This window comes from Volvox carteri, assembly GCF_000143455.1.
Source record: "Volvox carteri f. nagariensis unplaced genomic scaffold VOLCAscaffold_19, whole genome shotgun sequence".
Classification (NCBI taxonomy): domain Eukaryota; kingdom Viridiplantae; phylum Chlorophyta; class Chlorophyceae; order Chlamydomonadales; family Volvocaceae; genus Volvox; species Volvox carteri.
The window spans coordinates 1,828,581-1,849,171 of NW_003307562.1; the positions used below are offsets into that span (position 1 = coordinate 1,828,581).

At 59.1% G+C, this 20,591-nt stretch overlaps 3 protein-coding genes across 3 annotated transcripts; 1 reads left to right on the forward strand and 2 right to left on the reverse strand.

Moving 5' to 3' along the window:
- Positions 1 to 1,113: 1,113 nt before the first annotated feature.
- VOLCADRAFT_91131 (uncharacterized protein) lies at positions 1,114 to 1,618 on the reverse strand (the record flags this gene model as incomplete). Its single annotated transcript, XM_002950643.1, has 2 exons — positions 1,114 to 1,362; positions 1,565 to 1,618. 2 exons carry the CDS (start codon positions 1,616 to 1,618, stop codon positions 1,114 to 1,116), a joined length of 303 nt encoding a protein of 100 aa, XP_002950689.1.
- A 2,407-nt stretch (positions 1,619 to 4,025) lies between these two features.
- VOLCADRAFT_120896 (uncharacterized protein) lies at positions 4,026 to 13,365 on the forward strand (the record flags this gene model as incomplete). The annotated part of the gene is made up of 11 exons (XM_002950541.1): positions 4,026 to 4,882; positions 5,839 to 6,491; positions 6,836 to 6,973; positions 7,031 to 7,105; positions 7,817 to 9,018; positions 9,486 to 9,513; positions 9,927 to 10,544; positions 11,021 to 11,114; positions 11,609 to 12,267; positions 13,058 to 13,162; positions 13,282 to 13,365. The coding sequence occupies exons 1-11, from the start codon at positions 4,183 to 4,185 to the stop codon at positions 13,363 to 13,365; spliced, it is 4,356 nt and encodes a 1,451-aa protein (XP_002950587.1). The 5' UTR covers positions 4,026 to 4,182.
- Positions 13,366 to 15,024: 1,659 nt separating this feature from the next.
- Positions 15,025 to 16,634, reverse strand: VOLCADRAFT_33590 (uncharacterized protein; the record flags this gene model as incomplete). Its single annotated transcript, XM_002950644.2, has 3 exons — positions 15,025 to 15,115; positions 15,444 to 15,790; positions 16,437 to 16,634. Coding segments are annotated over 3 exons (636 nt in total), but the record flags the coding sequence as incomplete, so codon positions are not given.
- Positions 16,635 to 20,591: the final 3,957 nt, after the last annotated feature.

Sequence of the window (20,591 nt, forward strand, 5' to 3'; positions counted from 1 at the left end):
CGTACAGCTTCTGGCGCCGCGTTACATACAAGGTACGATTGCCCCCATTGTGCTTCGTATTTGCATCATGTTGACAGCGAGTTCACGCTCTCCTTTAATACTTCTGTGGTGCATGCACAACCCACAACCAGGAGGGGACCCCCCCCTTGCCCGCAACTACCTTGCCATCGAGACAACGCATTGTAACGTAATGTTACCCGCACGGCGTTTCCCCCGTTTTTTCCCTAGTTGATCAAGACTTTCCCATGTCATCTTATGGACGCAGGCGTGACTATGCCCCAGCCCGGCTCTGGCTTCGACACGGAGCTTTACAACTTGCTACCGGACGTGTCGCCAGCGTGTGCAGACATAGAACTCTGCTTCGCCGATGACGAGGCATGATGTGTTTTATAGTGTTCATACGCAGGGATTGTATTTTTATTCTTGAGCAGGACGAGGTCCCCGATGAACAGCGCACATGCAAATACTGTAATCCTGCCTGGTCGACGTACGTGGCGTTATGTGGTGTTATGCTATACTGTGCAAGCCGATAGGAACTGGTTTGTGATATACCAGTAATGACAAATGAACAGTCATGGTGAATTTACAGGGAAGGATCAGGATGCATTCTGGCGCTGCGTCGTTGCTGTCCCTTTAGCTCGCATCGGCAGCCTCTACTTTGCCCTGGCAGTAGATGAGCTCGACTATGGCAAAGCGGGGTTGCAACAGCTACATACTCGATACACGTACGTCGAGGTTTATCATGTGCATGTTCAACAGATTCATGTAACTGTACATCTATGCTTCAAGCTACTGCATATCTCATGCAACTGTCACCAACAAGAGATCGGACGGTTCCTCAAAAGCTAGTCGCCAGTGTTCACCTAGTAGCTCGACACCTAACACTGGGTTACTATGAGCACTCCTGCACGTAACTACTACATCCTGAAGCTTGCCGCTTTGCTGGCATCCAGCTCGTGGCAGCATACTAATAATAATGTACAAGGACGAGGCTCAATGGGCCCTTGCCAGTCCTAGGGCTCGTCTAGCCGGCGATACGCGCGCAACAGCTGGCCATGAATAGTACCCTAAGCTAGACACAGATAACAGCTATCTTTCTGAGACGTGTACATATCACGCGTCGCTCATGAGGTGCCCACATGCCACAGCAGCAGGTGTGCCGACGCGCAGTGCGCCCACCGCTGCCGTAACAACTTCGACCGGGTCTGGGCTCGTGTAGTGAGATTGGACTTGGACCTTGCCGGTGACTGGACCTCCAGGGACCGCAGCGACAGTGTTTGCGCTGTAATCCCATTGCCACACGGGGGGTTTCTTTCCGGTGCGACGTGTAGGTGACATCAGCAGGCACTCCATGTGCCTTAACTGCAGGGGACAGGCCATGTGTCAAGTCGCAAAGGCAGGTCAAAGCCTGTGTACCTGTTTGCCAATGACCCCACAACTTACAAAACAATTGAGCGAGGATATACATGACAGCGCGATACTATTGCCCGCTGTGGACGCGTGATAGTCCCTTTCCCTAGGCAGGGCAGGGCTTTGCATAGCACATCATCCAGTCAATCCGTACCTGCGGCAGGCGGGTTCCTTTGCCTGCGTCCTTCGTGCGGAGAAAGCACGTCATATCAGCCGATCCGTCAAACGTTCCAAGCACCGAATAAATGCCGTGCAGCTGGTGCGACGCCGTTGCACTGGGTACGGCGCGTGGCGATTTTGGACCTTGAGGGAGAAACATCCCAAGGGGAGGGCACTGCAATTCGCTTGCACCCTTGGCGATAGTCCCGTTGCATGGACTTTGTTTTGCTGACGTCGAGGCGTAGAAGCAGTCGGAAGTGGACGCCTTAAGACCCTGGGTGCATCGCTCATAGTAACCACCCGGCGACGCTCCTGCATGATAGCTCCGGCTGCCGTTGGAGCACTCCATTCCCACGCTCATGTCACCGTTGCGAGTCTCCAAGGCCAAGACACGTGATACCTACAGCGAGCAGGAATGCGTTCCCCAGATACCAGGGACGGAGGTACGGCAAACAATTTAATGCATGATTACCGTTCCAGGCCCATCTTGCGCCGCCAAGCAGAGTTCAGCAAAGCGCTGTTGTTACAAACCCTCACTCACAGGCAGTGGGCACGACCGATCAATTGCTGGCCCTGGTTTGAGGCTCAATAATTCAGGGATAGGAGTTGTACATCGTGTCGCGAAATCCTTGCAAGCTTTGTGCTAGCCCGCCGATGGCTGACCGTTTGGTCAGGGGACGAGCGAGCTGTCTTGATAGGCTGTCGCTGAATCAGAGCGCAGTTCGGTATGGTGTTCCGCAGGTTATGCACCAAAGGGGTTCGGAAGACGCGACGCGAACAGTAAGTTGGTTTAACGTTGTCGTCGCGAAGATATCACCTTACTCTCAAGAACCAAATACCTTCAAGGACTGCAAGACGGGTAATACAGAGCTAAACGCTTTAATGTCTCGGGCGGATTGAGGCATTGAGAATTTCGGCGTACGATTTGCACTTCCCGCTCTTGCACGGCACCGACATGGGCTCTCGGACTGTCCGGCAGGATTGGCCCCGTTCTCGTGTTGTGATAAGAGCTCTCTGCAAAGTAGCACATTCTGTGAACACAGAAGCATCCACACACTGACCAGAAGCTTTCCTTGTCTTTCAGCCTCTTCTGTTGTCTTAACGAAACCAACGGCAGCTCAACTTGTTTTACGGATTGCACACAGCTTTCTGAACAAGTGCCATGCCTAGCATTCGTTTACAGAAACAACGCAAAATGTTTCACTGGGGACCTGCGAATGTATCAGTTCGTTGCTTCACGAACAAGAAGTAGTCATACACAACGAAGACACAAAGATTTTCGACCTATGCACGTGGATATATCTCTGTATCTGCATGTATGAGATAGCAACCTTCGCGAGCACATGACCTGTGCCAGTGGACCTGAAGGCCGCCATTAACCTTTACGTTGCCTGCGCCAGCGCAACTAACTGCTATGGAACCTGATATACCATGCGTTCCTCACATGTTTGTACAGCGCGTCGACGCATTACCGGAAGATATTTCGGAAAGGTTGCTCACGGCTCTCGCACCGCAAGCTGAAGATCGCCGGGACCTAGGATGGCTGCCGAATTTTGGACAGGCCAATGATACCAAGTCATCGGTCGGCTTGGAACCACCCAGCAAAGCCGAGCTTCGCAACCTGTTGCACATGCGTCGTCGCGACGAGCTGGCAGCGGACGCAGACACAGCTGACTACTCCAGCGAGCCTTACGATAGCATACCTCGACAGGTGGGGCTCCTTAGACAGGTTTCTTTGTATCGTTGTCGGGTTAGTTTGGGTCTTTCCCTCACTTCTGCCGTACTACCTTCCAACAGATGCAGCTGCAATGGCGCGTGTACGCGAGGTGAGCGTACCTTCTGCGACAAACCCGCAACCACCATATTTCATGGACGATCATGGAAAAGCGACTGTTCCTTCCCTGGGGGTATGGGCACCGTAATGAACTCAAGTTTCTGCACATGACTTTGTGCTGGTCTTTGTTTCCATCGTTTTCCGTCTGTGCGCTTGACACCGCAAATCCGTGAAGATCTTGCTCAGTGCCGCGACACCACACCAAACTTTTGTGTGTGGTCCACGTGTGGGAATGGGAATTGTCCAAAGAGGCAAAATGGGGAGTTGTGGGAATCGAACCCACGGCCTCTCGCACCCAAAGCGAGAATCATACCACTAGACCAAACTCCCATGATAAAGCTATTATATTTAATTATATAAAACCTCCCGAGAGGACAATGCCATCGATCGTTGTGATGGTGACGGCGAAGTCCGAAGTGGGTCAGGTTCCCTGGCCAACCTGGATTAGTTTTGAGCCCTCCCGTGCTACATGCTGGCAATTATGCATGGTGTCCTACTCTGTATACTTCTGTGCCTACCACTCCAAGCTCTTAACCCACATCCCCCTTCAATATGCGTCACAGCTAGCCTGTGAACTCTATCCCCCTTTCAGCATCTAGGATGCAGACTGCCCGCCGCATCAAAACTTTGCATCGCACTCCGTGTGCCTGCCTATCTGTCTGCCACGTTTCTCTGTCTGTTTACCTAGTAGTGTGGCCTTGGCATCCCAAATTACACGCCACTCCCGCTTCCTCAGGTTCCATCCGGATGAGGTCGCCGAGAACGAGAAGCTCGCCAGCATGCTCACACAGCCCAGGCAAGACAGACAACTATCGGGCACGGATAGGGAGCGGCAAAGCAGCAGCCACAATAGCCGAAGCAGTGGTGAAGGCGCCAGCACACTCTTCGGCGCGCTGCCGTCGGTCACGTCGCTGCAGCAGTCGCTCCGAAACCTCATGCCGCTGCCTGTGCAGCCCGCGTCGCCTGCTGTTCCTCCCTCTCCCCCTTCACGGGAAGCTGGCCGCTCCATCGCAACGCCTGCGACGGCGACGGCGCTGCTGCCACTGGGCGGAGGGGAGCTGTGGCGGCGCCAAGACCCGGTTTTCCTCAAGCTTAGCAGGTCACTGGACCGTTGGCATGAGCTGCAGCGCGAGCACAGCCGCCCGCTGCGTAGGGGCCGTCGGGCGAGGCTGTTGGTGGTACGGGGTGTGGACCTGCCGGCGGAGTGGAAGGACGTCATGAGGCCAGTCGCTGCAGCGGCGGACTCGGCTGGAGCGAGGCGTGCGTGGCTCGGTGGAATATTCCACGCGTTTACAGTTGCGGCGGGAGCTGCAGCGGGTGTTATAGGGTTGCAGCGGCGGCATAGGGTCTGGGAGGTGGCGGGCGTGGCCGCGCGGACGCAACAGCAGTCGCTGCAGCATCGGGAGCAACAGCAGGGGCCCCCAGGGGCCCTACCCGTATCGAGTATGCGGCGGGAAGCAAACGAGGAGGATGCTGCCGGTCGGGGGCTGGTCGAGGCGCACGCGGCGGCTCGCGGGATGAATTTCACGTTGCGCAGGACGACCCTCGTTCCGATGGATTGGTTGTGATGTGTGATGTCGGGATGCAAATAATGCAAGACTGTGAACGAACTTCTTTGCGTTGTATTCAGATCAGAGAAAATGTCCCTTTCTGCCGAAGTTGGTTTACATGTCCGCTTCATGGCTGGTAACTTTTGCGTGCCCTCCAATGAAGTGGTCGGGATTGTAACAAGCACACATGTTCGGACAAAATCGGAGGAGGAAAAGGGTTACCCAAATGCAGAACCTGTGCTTTGCTTTCGGAGGGATTGATCGGACTGGTTCAGTCTCCCACAAGGCTCTTCCCCTCGAGGCAGGGCAAGACGATGTCAAGTTAAAATATGTTTTTACGGTAAATCGGCACATGTGCTTAAGAAACGCAAAACTTGGCTTCAAACGCCATCGGCTGCATGGTTGAAACTTTTGTCGAGTCCAGCGGCAGCACAGTTGGGGATTTTTTTATCTGCGAGGAGGATGTAGGAACATTCTCACATGTCATTCTCAACGCATTGTGGGAGCTGGTTGCTGCATGAGTGTCGACGAGTGACCCAAGGTTCCTCCTTTCGATGTCCTTTCCTGATAACACACATGGCACATGATAATGCGCACGTAAGATGCGCACGGATTTGAAATGAAGAGCATTGCTGTATTATGCTGAAGATGGATGAGATTCCGCCTGTGCGCAAAACTACGAGAATGCCAATGGCCTTAAATTAAAGGCTGGGACTCCTGCAGCGTGGGCCTGCAGCGTGCAGCCCCCTTCTTGGATTGCCTCCCATCTAAGCCTATTACACAGTGCAGCTCGGGAACCGCGCAGACGCGGCATGACGGGCCGAGTCCGCACTGCCAATTGGCTGCCCTTCACCAAGCACCTCACATGCGCCATCCTCACAACAGCTGGGCTAATATGCTTCGTCGTTTTTATGGATCTACTCTATGGCTGGCAAATCGGCGGCTCCCACCGAGCTTATACCTTCCCTCGACCTCGCCAACGCGAGCAGGCACTGGAATCCTCACCCGCGTTTGGCGCAGCTGACGACCTCCCCACCACCGATTTCAACGCCGTGGACACCATGGCGGCGCCTTCGGGCGGCGGCAGCATGCATACACACAAGCCGCCGCTGCCGCCGCTACCATCTCCGCGCTCGGCGGGGCACGGCGGCAGGGGCGCGAAGCCTTTGGCGCCGCCACCCGGGACGGCGGTCGCGACGACAGCAGCGGCGCCACGGCGGGCTGCCGTACAGGCCATGGAACCCGTACCACGACTGGCAAAGGAGGCGAAGACCGCAGCGGTTAACCGAACAGGCGCCACCGGCAGCAGCAGCAGCAGCAGCGGGGAAGGCATCCCGTACATTGGCCTGCAGGGGGGGGATGTACACGCACACGGCAATGTGAACATGAGCCAGGCGGAAGGGGGCGGCCTCGAGGCTTTAGCGTGGGATATGCAGCAGCAGCAGCAGCCACAGCAGCAGCAGCCACAGCAGCAGCAGCCACAGCAGCCGCAGCCGCTACCCGCATGGGAGGGTGTGCCGTTGGAGGCTTCGCGGCTGGTGGGTGGTAGCATAAAAAAGAGCGCACCGTGCGTAGAATATGTTGATCAAAAGCGACACGACACATACCCGGGGGGGTTTGAAGAAAGGAAAAGAATATGAACGCGAGTTCCCCTAAATAGTAAATAATCCCATATCAAGTGAGGCACAGGTGGCCGTCCCCCCCTTTTTTATCATTTTTGCGGTAACTTGCTTTTCTTTCCTTGGCTCTCCATTTTCCTCTCCTTTCCTGCTGCCTGCTGCCTGCTGCCTGTTGTGCTCAACTGAGGGGTAATCTTACCCTCAGCCTCGTTAGCGAATCCCCGCCCCTACTTACCGCTCCTACTCCGCCGCTGCCGCCCCAGGAGGCTGCACTGGCGGTAATGCAAAGGTCACAAGAGCTTCGAAGCCTCGCGGCCATTTCGCCACAGCACCACACCGCCATGGCGGCGGCCCTGACGGCGGCGCTGGCGCTGCTGCCGCCGGCGCCGCCGCCGCTGGAGGTCGTCTCGGAGCGGCTGCCGCCGCTGGCGCTGGCGCTGCTACCCGATGCCGTACAGCTCGTGGCTGCGATGCGTGCGCAAGGCCCAAGTGTGGCCTGCACACACGACCCCACGCTACCGGTGGCCGGCGAGGTGTGGTGGGGAACGGCAGCGGCGGCGGCGGCGGCTACGGCGACAGCCGCAAACGCCTATGAGCCGTTAAGCTCCCCACAAACCCCTGGAATAGGAGTAGGAGGAGTAGGAGTAGGAGGAAGCGGAGGAGGAGGCGCATCGGGGCTAGGGGACGAGGAGGAGGGGAGCGGGGCTCACGGGGATCAATTTCAGCATCCGCAGAGGCTGGAGCGGCGGGTGCAGATAGAGGGGGGGAAGGAGGAGGAGGAGGCGCAGAGAGGAGGGGAGCAGGGTGGCACTAGGGGCTCGTACGGGAAGGAAGGGAGGGAAGGGGGAGAAGAGGAGAAAGGAAGCGGCGGCAGCCTGGGCGTCGGCTACCTGTTGTCGGCGGGGCGTGGTAGAGGCGAAGGGCGTCGTGCAGAGGCTGGACAGCGTGATGACGTGGCAAGTGCCGCCAGGGAACTACGCCGCGGCAATGTCACCGTCGCTGCCGGGGGCGCCGGTGGTGGTGGCCGCAGCAGAGCTTTCCGCGCCATGCTCGGGACAGCAGAGGCCATGGCTGAGGCCACAAACGGTTCCGGAGCCGTTGGTGATTTGTCAGTTGGCGGTTGGCCACGTGTATTGTTGGCCGCCAATCTGCGGCAGGTGGAGTTGCTGATGCCGTTTTGGTCATTGGAAGTGCTTCGCGTTGTGGCCATGATGACCCACGGGTCGCACACGCGCGGCCGCCAGGTGCCGACCGCGGCAGCCGTCCCCAAAGGCGACGGCGGCAACAGGACGAACTCGACATGCCATGGTACGACGGCGCTGTCGCCGCCTCCTCCGCGACTGCGGAATGTGAGCTCCGGCGGCGGCGTTATCGTCGCTGGCAAATCCTCCTCTGCCAGTGGACCCGTGCCGTACACTGGACCAGTCGCGGTTGCAATGTACGAATCCAACAGCTACGACGCGACGCCCGTATGGCTGGACTCCCTAGCATCCCTGCTGGATGTTCTGGGTGTCCCCAACGCCATAATGACCCGTGGGTCGCTGCGGCGCATCGTGGGACAGCACCGCATTGAGCTGCTGGCGTCGCTGCGCAATAAAGTATTGGACACAGCTCTACTGCACGGCCTCAAGCAAATGACCCATGGGTCACAGCCGCAGTACAGGACAGTCAGCTTCCGACCCGATCGGCTGCTCTTCATCAACGACGTGTACGCTTGCGCTCCGGATCTGCTGCGGCTCCTGCAGCTGGGTTACGGTGTTGGCGCTGACCTGGCTTGTGGCCTGGATTTCGATCGCCCGGGAGATCGCCGCCGGGGCCGGCGGCGGCGCCGCCGGGGGCTCTTGGCCTCCCAAGACGATTCCGAACCAGACCTGAACCCCGACCGGGAAGGGAAGGATCCAGGAAGGCGGGGGCCGATCATGGCGACGGAGGCGGCGGCGGAGGCAACGGAGCTGGGAGCTGGGATGGCGGGAACAGCAGCGGTCTCCATCCAGAGGGACAACGAGGAGATCAAGGAGGAGGAGGAGGAGGAGGAGGAAGACGAAGATGAGGACCTGGATGAGGAGGCACTTCAAGCCGCCAACCTACACCGCTTACTGCGGCGACTGTCAGCACGACCCGCCACCACCAGCGGGGAGGCCGCCGCCGCCGCCGCCGACGACGACGACGACGACGACGACGACTGGGGTTCAGCGGTGCCGCCACGACCGCCGCCGCAGGCTCATGCATCAGGATTAGGAGATCAAACAGACAAGGACCTGACCCGGTCTCTGGGTTCTTCCGTCACCGCCGCGGCGGTGGGTCCTAGTCCCGTCGTAAGCGACCCACGGGTCGGTGCTGGCCGCAAGGCCCATGAGATTCTGGTTGCGGTCCTAGAGGCGCAGCGCATGGCAGCGGCAGGACACCGCTGGGACCCTGCGCGACAGTACGAATTTTACGACACCTGGTAGGTGAGACCGCTGTCGTGCAAATGCATATCGCAACGGACGTACCTCACAACATGTCTGCCTTGGGGGATTTCCTGAAGATTTCCCCCCCGTCCCCTAGGTTGCTTGCTTGCTTGCTTTAACGGCGTACGAATGTGCGACGTGTGATTAGGGGGGCCCTATACGCTGCTGCGCATGCGCAGGCTTTACAAAAGAAACACAATGGCTGGATCAGTTCTGGGTCTGACTGACCGGCTGTTCAGTCGCTACCGAGTCACCAGCCCTGGTCTTGATGTTTCCTTATCCGCCTGATAGTTCGTACGGCGGGTTATTCTTTCCTGTGACACTCTGATGCCAAACATCCATCCAACGGCTTGAGTTGACGGAGGAAAATGCGTACAACCGATCAACAACCGATTGTACGGACATTGTACGGATATTATTAACCAAATTACCTGCCCCGTACATGCGCACCGCGCTCCCGCAGGGTCGCGCGAGATGTTGGCGGTCGACGGGTGAGTGTTGAAGTGTTGGAGGAGTTGGCCTTGCGGTTGCAACTAGCGGTGCGGAGCTGATGGTGGTCGTTTGCGCTCGCGAATGGTTGCCGTGAGTAGTTGCCATGAGGGACAGTACTGCTAGCCGGAGGAGGCTTCACGCCTGGTCGACTCGCCAGCTGCCCCTCCATCCACCCGCGGCCGCAGCTGCATGTGTTCCCCGCCTCCAGGCTTGATCAGGCTGCGGCTCGCCTGGTTGCGTTTCTCATTTTCCGCCCTTCCGCTCCTCCACCGACCGGTCGGAAGGAACCCGAATCTCATTACGAGCCCCCCTTCGCCGGTTATCACACGCTTACATGTCATCGCCACACCTCCCACGCACGGTCGCCGCCAACGACCCCAACGACCCCGCCAACGACCCCGCCAACGACCAGATGGACAAGCGGTTGCCGCTTGCGGTCCATCACGGCCGCACCGCCCTGCGACTGGCTCTGGGACTGCCCGCCGCGGCGTACTGCTGCTGGAACGGCGCAGCGGTACTCAACACAGCGCCGTTCCTGCCGCCGCCGCCGCCGCCGCCGCCGCCATCGCCGTCGCCGTCGAAGCAGCAGCAGCAGCACCTGGCGGCCGATGAATGTGACGCGACCGGCAGCGACGCAACCGCAGCTGTCCCTTCTGGAAACGGCAGCCGCGGCGCCACCGGTGGCACTCCTTACCCACTTCATGAGAAGCGTGGGGTGGTCCGACTGCCTGGTGGCGCTGAGCTTCGATTTCGCCGGAGCCTACCTGGCGAGTGTGATGCGAGCGAGTGTTCGCTTCTCTGCGATGACCTGCACCGCCTGGGGTACGGCAAAGTTGTAATTGACCCTTCCATCAGGTTGTCGTATATGCCGTACCACGACGCCGGGTTACACAAGGACTGGTTCCTGGGGACGCCGCTGTTGCAGTGGGGCGAGCTGGCGTCGCTGGCGGCGGCGGCATCACCGCCACCACCCTTGGTGGGGCGCGGGAAAGCGCCGGCGGCCAGCTCTAACCGTCGGAGGCGTTCGCAGGTTAGAGGTGCCGTAGAGCCAGGACAGTGGTACTGCAGCACGACATATGTACGGGGACGACAAGCGAAATTGGGTGACTGGGTGCCGGTGCCAGTGCGTGTGTAAGCTTCGCGTAATGTGTGTTTGTTCATTTTGCGGCACTGAGTTGTTGTACCCCATATCGCCTGTCACGCCAAAACATCTGGAGCGCACACGTGCTGCGCGACCTCCTCGCCAACCGCCTTCCAACCGTCATGTCCTCTCTGTCCCGCGCCTCCACCGCGCATTGATATATCACTTTCAATGTGTTGGTGTGGTGAGAGAGAGTGTGTGTGTATGTGTATGTGTGTGATTACGTGTGTGTGTGTGTGTGTGTGCGTATTGTGTCCTACCCCGACCCCCCCGCCTGGACCCCACCCGCGGACATCCAGGGCCCAGGGTAGATCTTCCTGATAAAACCCCAAACCTGGCCGTCCTGCCGTCGTACTGTACGACAGGTTTTAGCTCTTAAGGTAATTCTGGGGCGTCTGTGGTGGGATGGCGCATGGGGGGAAGCGCAGCCGCCGGACATCGATGCGGCGCTGAAGTCAGGTGCGTGTTTGTTTCCTCGTTCGGGGTTTTAGGGTTTCAGGGTTTAGCGTGGGGTAACGTCGCACCAGGGTAACGTCGCATCGATATAGTTCCTGGTCAGCTCGCAAGTTGATTTTATCACGTCCTACATCGTTCATCGGCCACCTCCCGGTTCAACACTTCTCAAACACCCGAGGAGCCGGCAGGCGGATTTGAACCCGGGTCGGCCGGGAGCAGAAGTCAGGCCACCTTAACCTCTGCCAGCCGCCTGCCTATTTGTATGTATGTATGTACATATGCATGTATGTATATGTGCACGTGCGTATGTGTGCTTTAGCGATCTGAGCCGCGAGAGTGTGTACTTGCATGCGTATGTACGTACATATGTACCTGTGCACGTGTGTATCGTTGAATCGGTGTATGGTGCAATGCTCGCGTGGCCTCGAGCTTCAACAGGGGCCTAGGTAGGGGCTAGGGGGGTGGACTGCCCACCATGGGTGCCCACCCACGTACAGGTCCCAATGCGCAAGTCGGTTGCCCCCCAGTACAGCCGTTACAACCGCCGCCAGTGCAGCCAACGGCCTTAAGACAAGTGCCTGCAGTTGAGGCGGTTGAGGCGGTTGAGGCGGTTGAGGCGGAGGTAGAGGTGCTACGAGGAGGTCACGACCCTGTTTGGCGCCGCCGGGAGTCGCCGCCGCTTGCAGACGTCCCGTGGGTTAGTCCACTGCCCCGCCTGCACTCCTGCCTCAACATGGAGTGGCAGATGCTGGCTCAGCGTGTAAGAGCGCTGCCGCCAACGCCGCCGACGCCGCCGACGCTGCCGCGTTCTCGCACAGCGGCCGCCTCCGCGCCTAGCTCCACCGCGGCTAGCCCACTGGCTGCAGCTAGCGGCGGCGGCGGCGGTGCGGGCGGCCGCTCTGAGAGCGGCGTTGGTGGCGATGTTAGTCCGTCTGACAGTTCCAAGGTGAAGTTGGTTCCGCTGGCGGCGCAGCGGCCTCAGCGGCCCGCAGCTGGTGGCCCTGGTGGCCCCCGGGGTGGCGACAGCTGGTTGGGGTTGCAAGGACCTTGGAGCTGGTGGTCATCATCACCACCGCCGCCACCGCCATCATCATCACCGTCATCATCACCATTATCATCATCCGGCGACCAGCTCCTTGCAGTGCCTTCTCTGGAGGTGTGTGTGTAGGGGCTGGGGCTTGGGACGACTGCGTTGCAGGGCTGAGGTTCACTTACTGCGTACTCATGTGTACAGTTTTACACCGCGCTTGGTCTGTATACACTTGTCTGTTCGTCGCTCTGTAGGTCTGTTTGTCCGTCTGCCGGACCGGGTCCATTCCTGGAGCCACAGGCTCATGCAGCCGTTTCTGTGGCTGTGTGTGTGGGGGGGGGGGGAGAGGGTTCCCGTCTTCTTTGCCTCGCTCTCTACGACCACCACCATTGGTACCGCTAGTACCGCACCCGTGCGGTGAAGCTCCCTTAACTTGCTTCATCTGGATCTCTCATGGTCTCAATACCCCTTGCTGTAGCCACGATAGTTGTAACTGCAGCAGTGTACGGCCCGTACAATTACACTTCAAATGAGCCTGCATCCCACTTCACAGCGCCTCGGCTGCGCGGCCGTTCCGACAACCGCTTTTTACACAGCGTTACACCTATAGTAGTGCTGGTTCGCGCAGCAGCAGCAGCAGACCTGACTAGATGAAGAGAAGCACATGGAAGGTGAAAAGCAGGGAGGGACCCCCGTGCTATCCCTACCCTGTTAACTGTTCCTGTGTATGGAGTGCACCCTGGACCTGTAACGTGCAAGTGAGCTCTATCGTGGGTATGTACTTGTTGGTGGGTCTTACGGACCGTCGTAAGTCCCTCGTGGGGGCCCGTGTTATTGTAACAACAAACACTAGCTTCTGCCACACACATACTACACACCCACACCCACATACATACACACGCACACACACATGCAGGTTGAGTGCATCGACTTGTTCCCGGGGTCTGATATGGCCAACTTCGCGGGCTTCATGTTGGTTCACCCGGCGCAACCTAATTTCACTGACACGTACCTTCGGCAGGTGGGTAGGTGCAGGGGGGTGTGCGTGTGTGCGAAGGTGGGGTGGAGGGTGGGGGGTTGCGTGTGGGTGTGTGGCACAAACACTCACTCACATACGCTCGCTCACTCACGCACACACAGCAGCGCTCCCTCATGCGGCTGCGGCCTCTCATGACGCATCCCTGTCCGAACCTCTCCTTACGCGGTGGCCCTGTCGGTGCCTGACCCTGACCCTGACCCGGACCCGCAGCGCCCCTGGCCACCGCCCGCGGAATGATGGTCCCATGGTGATAACCGTAATGGTGGTGGTGTGGTGGTGCTGCTAATACTGCCGTTGCAGCTCCTGAGTGACAGGGGCGGCGGCAGAGTCTGTACAGTCAACAGGGCAGGAGTTCCAACTCCTTGGTTGCTAACTGAAGTCCGTAACGGGGTATTTTTTTGTGGTAGTTAACGACATGATGTGATTCAGGCTAGTCCTCAAGTGACCCACGGGTCACTTTGTTGCGACGTGTGGTGGGCGACGTACCAGGGTGGGCTTCTGATGGGCTGGGAGTTGTTTTTCACGGCGCGTGGTCTTCGCACACTTTCTGCCGAGCGCTTCCCTGCGAGGTAGCAGGGCTGTGATCGGAGTTACAGGCGCTGACGCAGGAGCCAGAAGTACTTTGCCAGTAATTCGCTTCAAAATCATCGCCTAATCATGTTTGAAGGAAAGAGCTCGTTTCTAAGGCTAAAACTCGCGCGTTTTTTTATAATCTGAAGCACACCCTGAGTCAACTGAGGGGTTTAATGGAGGCCAAGATCCTGGAAAGCTTCCCATGCGAGTCTGGACCCCTTCTGGACACCCCCCCCCTTCTTCAGCGGATGAGCTCAGCGAAGACCGATGGGAACTTCCCTTCAGTGGCGCGTCGGGCCGGGGCCAGGGTGCAATTGGGCAGCAATGGCGGACCCCTCAACACCTCACCCCCGCCCACCTCTGCTCCCTGTGCACTGCCAACATGAAAAGCTAGCTGTGCACGGCTGGCCGCCATTGTCTGGGAGGTCACAGGCATCAGGCATGATTGAATGCAGCGGCAGCAGCAGCAGCCGTGCTGTGCCGCAGCAGAGCACCTGCAGCCCCAGTAATGGCGGCGCGGGGCCGTTCGGTTTTCCGTCCCCACGAAGCCCTCCCCCCTCCGAAAGGAGGTCGAAGAAATTATTCTCACCCATCCAAGGATTTCAGCACGCGTGTGCCCCAAGCCCTCTGTCGCACATCATACTCCTATTCCGACCCATGTACCTCACACGCGGTCTCACCCCGCTTTTGATTGATGCGACCGCGCGCGATAACATCGACCGCTGCGCTAACAGCACGATGGGGTATAGTGGTGGGCGAGAGGGCCCATCCCGACCCGCACTGCCTCGGCCACTCCGCATCACATCCCGCACCGGACCACCACCAGCCTGAGGAAGACCGTTACGACCATCGCTACGAAACCAAGAGTGTCGGTCTCCAACTAGTATTGTAGTACTGTAGTATTGTAGTACTGCTAGCAGTACCACTCCACTGTACGCGGCATGTACGGCATGTACTCGTGGCCTCCGCACTGCCTAAACACCAGGTCGGATAACCCTCTTCACACACATCGTGCACATCGTCCGGCCCACCCCAACCCCCCAACCATGTCAAGGAGCGCGAGGCACCCTTCTCCTTCGGGTTTCGGAGCCCCCTTGCCGGGGCCCGTCCCGGGTCAGGTACTGTCCACGAACACTTTCTAACACCCCACCACCAGCACCGCTAGAACCAGTCAGGCCCATCATCATCATCATCACCACCACCGCCGCCGCCTCCACTCCGCAACGCCCTGCCAATCGCCGAACCCAAAGTGCCGTCCTCCCCGCTACCCATCACCTCTCCAGCAGCATCACCGCCTCCACGTGGGAGGTGTGGGGGAACAGGTCCACCGCCAGGGCCTTCACGGGGCGGAACGGCGTGTAGCTGCCGCTGTAGCCACGCAGGTCTGCGAGACCGCCGCCGTGACGGCCCCGGCCGCCGCCGCCCTGCCGACCGCCGCGGTCTCGACCACTGCGATTATCTGCGGCCCCGAACACAAACACAGGTGGAGATACGGGACGTGGAGGTGGGGCCAGGTAGGGCCGGGCAGTGGGGGTGGGAACCGAGAGCTGCCGAACACCAGAATTTGGCAGTTATGTAAGTAAGGGGTTCGTAGATGAACTCCCCTGCCGATCCCTAAAACCCTAAACCCCATTAAAACCTTAAAACCCTAAACCTCCAAAGGAGCTCCGAACCTAGCCCGCGCCCACACGAGCAACCGGGCCCCGCCCTACCCGGCGGACAGCACAACGCCACCACATTCTGTACGAGGCTGTCCGGATTGCAGCTCACAAACACAAGCCGCCGAATGCGCTCGCAGCCCAGCAGCGCCCTGAGCACCGTGCGGTGCAAACCCGCGCGGGGCGGGTCAGCCACCGCCACCACATCCCCCGGGCCGTAGGGGGACCCCTCGCCCGCGTGCGCGGCCAGGATGCCCGGCAGCGCATCCTCCGCCTTGCCCGCCACAAACTCGGCGTTGGTAATGCCGTTGAGGGCGGCATTGACCCGGGCGTCCTCAATGGCTGAGGCCACCGAGTCAACCCCGATAACCTTGGACACCTGGCTCGAGGGGGTGGGTGGGGGTGGGAAGGAAACACCGAATAAAGGGGGTGGGAAAAAGAGGACGGGAGTGCCAATGTGCCAAGTCAAGGAAAAAAAATGGCCGGCGGGCGGGGCCGGCGGGCGGATCCCCCCCAGGATGGGGGCCGTAAATGTACATGGGGGTATGTGTGTGTTTATTCATCGACGCCGCGAGACCAGGACAAGCCGAAGTGAGTGCACGAATAATTTATGTGTGGTGGAGAGTCACATGCGAGGCGCGAAGAAACAACTGCTGGTGGGAAAAAGGGCCAGGGAGGGGGCCTATAGAGAAGAGGCGGGCGAGAAACAAAGCGAGAGCAAAAGGAAAAAGCCCCCCGGTGAAACGCCCGGGCGACTGAAGGGTAGGTAGCGGAAAATGGCCGGACAGAGAGGGAGCCCCGGTAGGGACGAGAATGTGAAAAGGAAACCTGCCAGGGGAACCCTAAAAAAGACAATTTCGGATGCATGCGACAGAAATTGCGAGTACAGCTGTACGGCACATGTACGGCACATGAAGCCAACTCGGGATGATCCCGCAACACAGCCTCCCCCCTACCCTCCCCCCTACCCTCCACCCCAAGCGAGTCACCACATCCACACCAGCCAGACGCGCCCCCCCCCGCACCCTGCCGGCCAGGGTGATCCCGATGGTGCCAGTGCCGCAACATATGTCCAGCAGCAGCGTGGAGGGCCCCGCCGCCGCCCAGTCGCCGACCACCTTGTACAGCGCACATGTCGCCGGGGTGTTGACCTGGAAGAACGCCGTAGGGGAGATGCGGAAGCGCAGCTCGCAAAGCGAGTCGTGGATGTAGCCAGGACCCGACGCCGCAGCTACAGCAGCAGCGGCGACGGCGGGTCCTGCTTCCGACGGCTCTGCCTCCGGCGCTTCCGGCACCGGCAGCAGCGGCGCGTCCGCCGGCGCGGCATTGCTGATGTCATGGTGGTACTGCACTCGTACGGTGGTCAACGGCAGGCCGGCGGCGGTGGCAGCGGCGTGCAGCGCGGCGGTCATGGCGCGGAGCTCCCGTGCCGCGGCTGCTGGGTCTTCCACCGCGAGTTTGTATTGGGGGTTGACCTGTCGAGAAGCGAGGGTGCCGTTTGGGCTTCACATGTGTCTGTCTGTCTGTCTGTCTATGTGTGTGAAAGAGAGACGGGGGGGGTTAGGTTTCCACTAGCAATTCGGTGCGAGTCGCGGCGCTCTGAAACCGGGAAACCGCCGCCCGATCAGAAAGGCAACGAGAACGGCGGGGGGGATACCACTGCCGGGAGTTGGGATGGCAGAATGGCAATGGGATTGGAGACACATTGACATTGACAATGAGATGCATGCAGCGAAAACAGTCTAGATCTACAACTTTGAAAAGCAAATCTCCAAGACGGGTTGCGAGAAATTGAGGGCGAGAGAGAAGTCATCATTACCAGCTGCCAGCAAGACCGCCCCACCCCGAGCTGTTGCTGAATTCTTACCTCAGGTTTTCCCCCCATCCGTTCCCCCCATGTCCTACCCGACTGCGGCACGCACTCCCCCTCTCCCGAACCCTCCACTGCCGTACACACCTGCAGCATCACCAACACCTCGTCTGGAGGGGGCCGCACCGGCTCAGCCTCGCACACCTCCGTCACGCACATACCCCGACTGCTGCTGCTGCTGCTGTCGCCAGTCTCGCCTCCAACTGGCCCGGCCACCTCCATGGGCTCATCCACCTGCGCCTCCGTCTTCACCTCCGCCTCCGTCTTCACCTCCGCCTTCACCTCCGCCTCCGTCTTCACCTCCGCCTCCGGCGCCCCCTTGTCAAATGTGACCAGGTACATGAACGGATCCAGTGCCGCAAAGGTGGGGGAGTCCAGGACAGCCGCCGGCGCTACCCCGGCCGCATCAGGGCCGGTGACCGGTACGGGCAGGAAGCTCTTCTGGCTGCCCTCGCGAACTGAGTAATCCGTCGGGGTCAGGGGCGGGGGGTGGGGGGTGGGGGTCAAGGGAGGGGCAAGAGGAGACACAGAAGGGGTGTGGGTCGGGGTGGGCAAGGGCATCGACGGGGTGTGGGGAGGGGATAAGGAAGTGGAAGGAACCGGTGGCCGCCGTGTACCCCACCGCCATCACACCGCATGTTAAAGCCTTCCTTGGAATTCGGAAAACTGGATTCGGAGAAAATTGCGCGCTGTTTAGAGATGATTGAAGCATTATTAGCAGACGTAACAAAGCCCTGGCGGTATGCTGCTAGCTGTATCTGTCGTACTGGCCTAAGGCCGAACGCGCGTAGGACTCCCAGCATAGCTTCTGCCATCAGTGGATGATGTCGGTTTGTCATTGGTTCTTAAGGAGGCTGGGTCGGGGTTTTACCAGCGACAATCGGACGCGTGTAGCGGATATTTAACAGTTGAAAAACCACGTCGGTCATTTTTGCATCGTCTGAATGATGGCCGCCATCAAGCTCATGTGCTATTTGTGCGGGAAGCATTTAACATTCCTTCCCTTCTCGGGCTATGTGTGTCTATTACAGCGACAGGCGATGCGCCCTTTGGCTCAGTTTCGTTGCTTTACGGTATAGAAACTTGGTAGCCCGCTGTGATAACAACAACAACAGATACAGATACAACAGATATGGATACATACATACATACATACATACATACATACATACATACATACATACATACATACATACATACATACATACATACATACATACATACATACATACATACATACATACACGAACCCACTGTTGCTCTGTGCCCACCCCACCCCACCCCCACCCGCTGAATGAGAACCCCAAAGGATAATGACGCACCCGTCACCAGTCGCCAGTAGCCCTGGTGGCTCCGCTTGTCGTACACCTCAAACTGCGACACGTCACGAATGTACGACTCCGCCGCCGCAGCCAGCTTCACTGCCGCCAAGCTCGTGTGGCGGGTGGGCTCCGGAGAGCCAACACACGTAATGTTGTCCTGAAGTGGGGGCCGGGAGAGGTGGGGGTAGGGGGGTAGGGGGTAGTGACAGGGGAGAGGTGGAAGGGGTAGAGGTGGACAAGGGGGGAAATCGTTTGCAGGGAAGTCAAATAGAGATACCAGGACGAACGGGGACGGGGGAAGGTGAGGTGTGTGTGTGTGTATGTATAAGCGCGCCACTTGACACGTGGCAAGTTTCACATGTCATGTGGTACACACACGGGGGTGCCATGGCTGGCCCCGTGTGACATGCTGCTGTGTGTTTCGTGTCGTTATTTTACAACGCCATTCCCGGGAACTGCGCCCCTGCCCCCAATCAAAGTCAACTGGCCCCCAATCAATCCCGCCATTTGCCTTGAAATAAACCTTGCCCCGTCCCTCTCCCCCCTTTTCCCCCCCCAACCCAAACCCTTCCCCCCTCTCTCACCCCTCAGCAACGGATCGTTACTTCCTTGCGAGCATCTCCACCCGCATCCTCACCCCCACAACCCCACCTCAACCTCCCCCCTACCCCAAGCTCCCCCGCCCCTCCACTTCGATTGTCAGTCGTTCGCCTTACTCCCCCCTTCTTCCTTCCCCCCCCCCAAACACACGCACACACACACATACACACACGCACCTGAAAGGCACCCCTCAGGAAGCCCACTGCCGGTTGTCCTTCTCGTCCAGTCCGGCAGTGAACTCCGACTTGTTGCGGTACCGCTCCAGGGAGGGCGACCGGAGGATACCCAACAGGGGGCAGCACACAGAGTGAGCGGTGCTACCGCCGCCACAGGTTCCGGCAGTAGCAGCAGCAGTACGAGCATGTGCGGCACGTACCCAGTCCGGTTTCAAGGAGCCGTACGTACGGCGGTCTACCTGTACGGCCCCCAGGGAGGGAAATGGGGGCCGGGGTAAAGGCAGTCCGCGGTTACTGTGCACGCGTGGATGAGTCAAAGAGTCAGCATTACGTCTGTCAACTAATTCGGTTGAAAACAATCAGCAGTCACTGAAATACCAAGGTTCAGGTCCCACAACGATAGTGTTGGTGTCGAAAAGGGGCACAGAGAGTGGAGAGTAGTGTGTGTTATATGAGCTTAGGACATCGTTCCTCTCGTCCCGGGTTTCCCCCCCAGGGGTTATTCCCCCTCTTCCTGGCAGCAGCTTCACTCGTTCGTGGTTCGCCTTTCCCCCCTTCTCCCCCCCCCACACACGTGCCTCCCCCCTCTTCCCTTTCCCCTGCACCCCTAACCCCACCTTCGACGAGCCTGCCTTCCTACCCCTTCATTACGAACCGTCTTTCCCCTCCCCCCTCCCCTCCTTTCTCGCACAGTGTTCCCCCTCCTCCTCTCCCCCCCTGGAGCCCCACCCCCTTCAACGCACCTCCAAAGTGATCGCCGCCAGTGACTGAGCAATGCGCTCGTGCTTGTCTGTGAGCTGCTTCCCGTACGGCACAGACCACCAGGGACATACGGCCTCACACACATGGGGTACGGCACGAGGTGCCTGGAAAGAAGGGGGGGAAGAGCGCGGAGGGGGGATTGTGGAGGGTTGCGTGGCTGCATAAGTACAAGAGGGTGTGTGGGGCGGGGAAAGTGCAGGGTTGCAAAACACACAGCGCGACGGCGGCATACATACGTGCAAACCTCACACCTCAACAGCATGCAACCACCTCCCAAGCTTAGCAAGATGACTGTATGTCCTTTCCAAGAGATATCCTGGTGGAGAGCGGTGGGCCTCTGCAGTGGGCCTATCATCCGCGCAACCGGGCCGACACGCGACCGTTCCTACCCCCCTCCCCCCTCCTCACCCCGCCCTGGCGCCCTCATCTTACCTTGGGCGCCCTACCCCC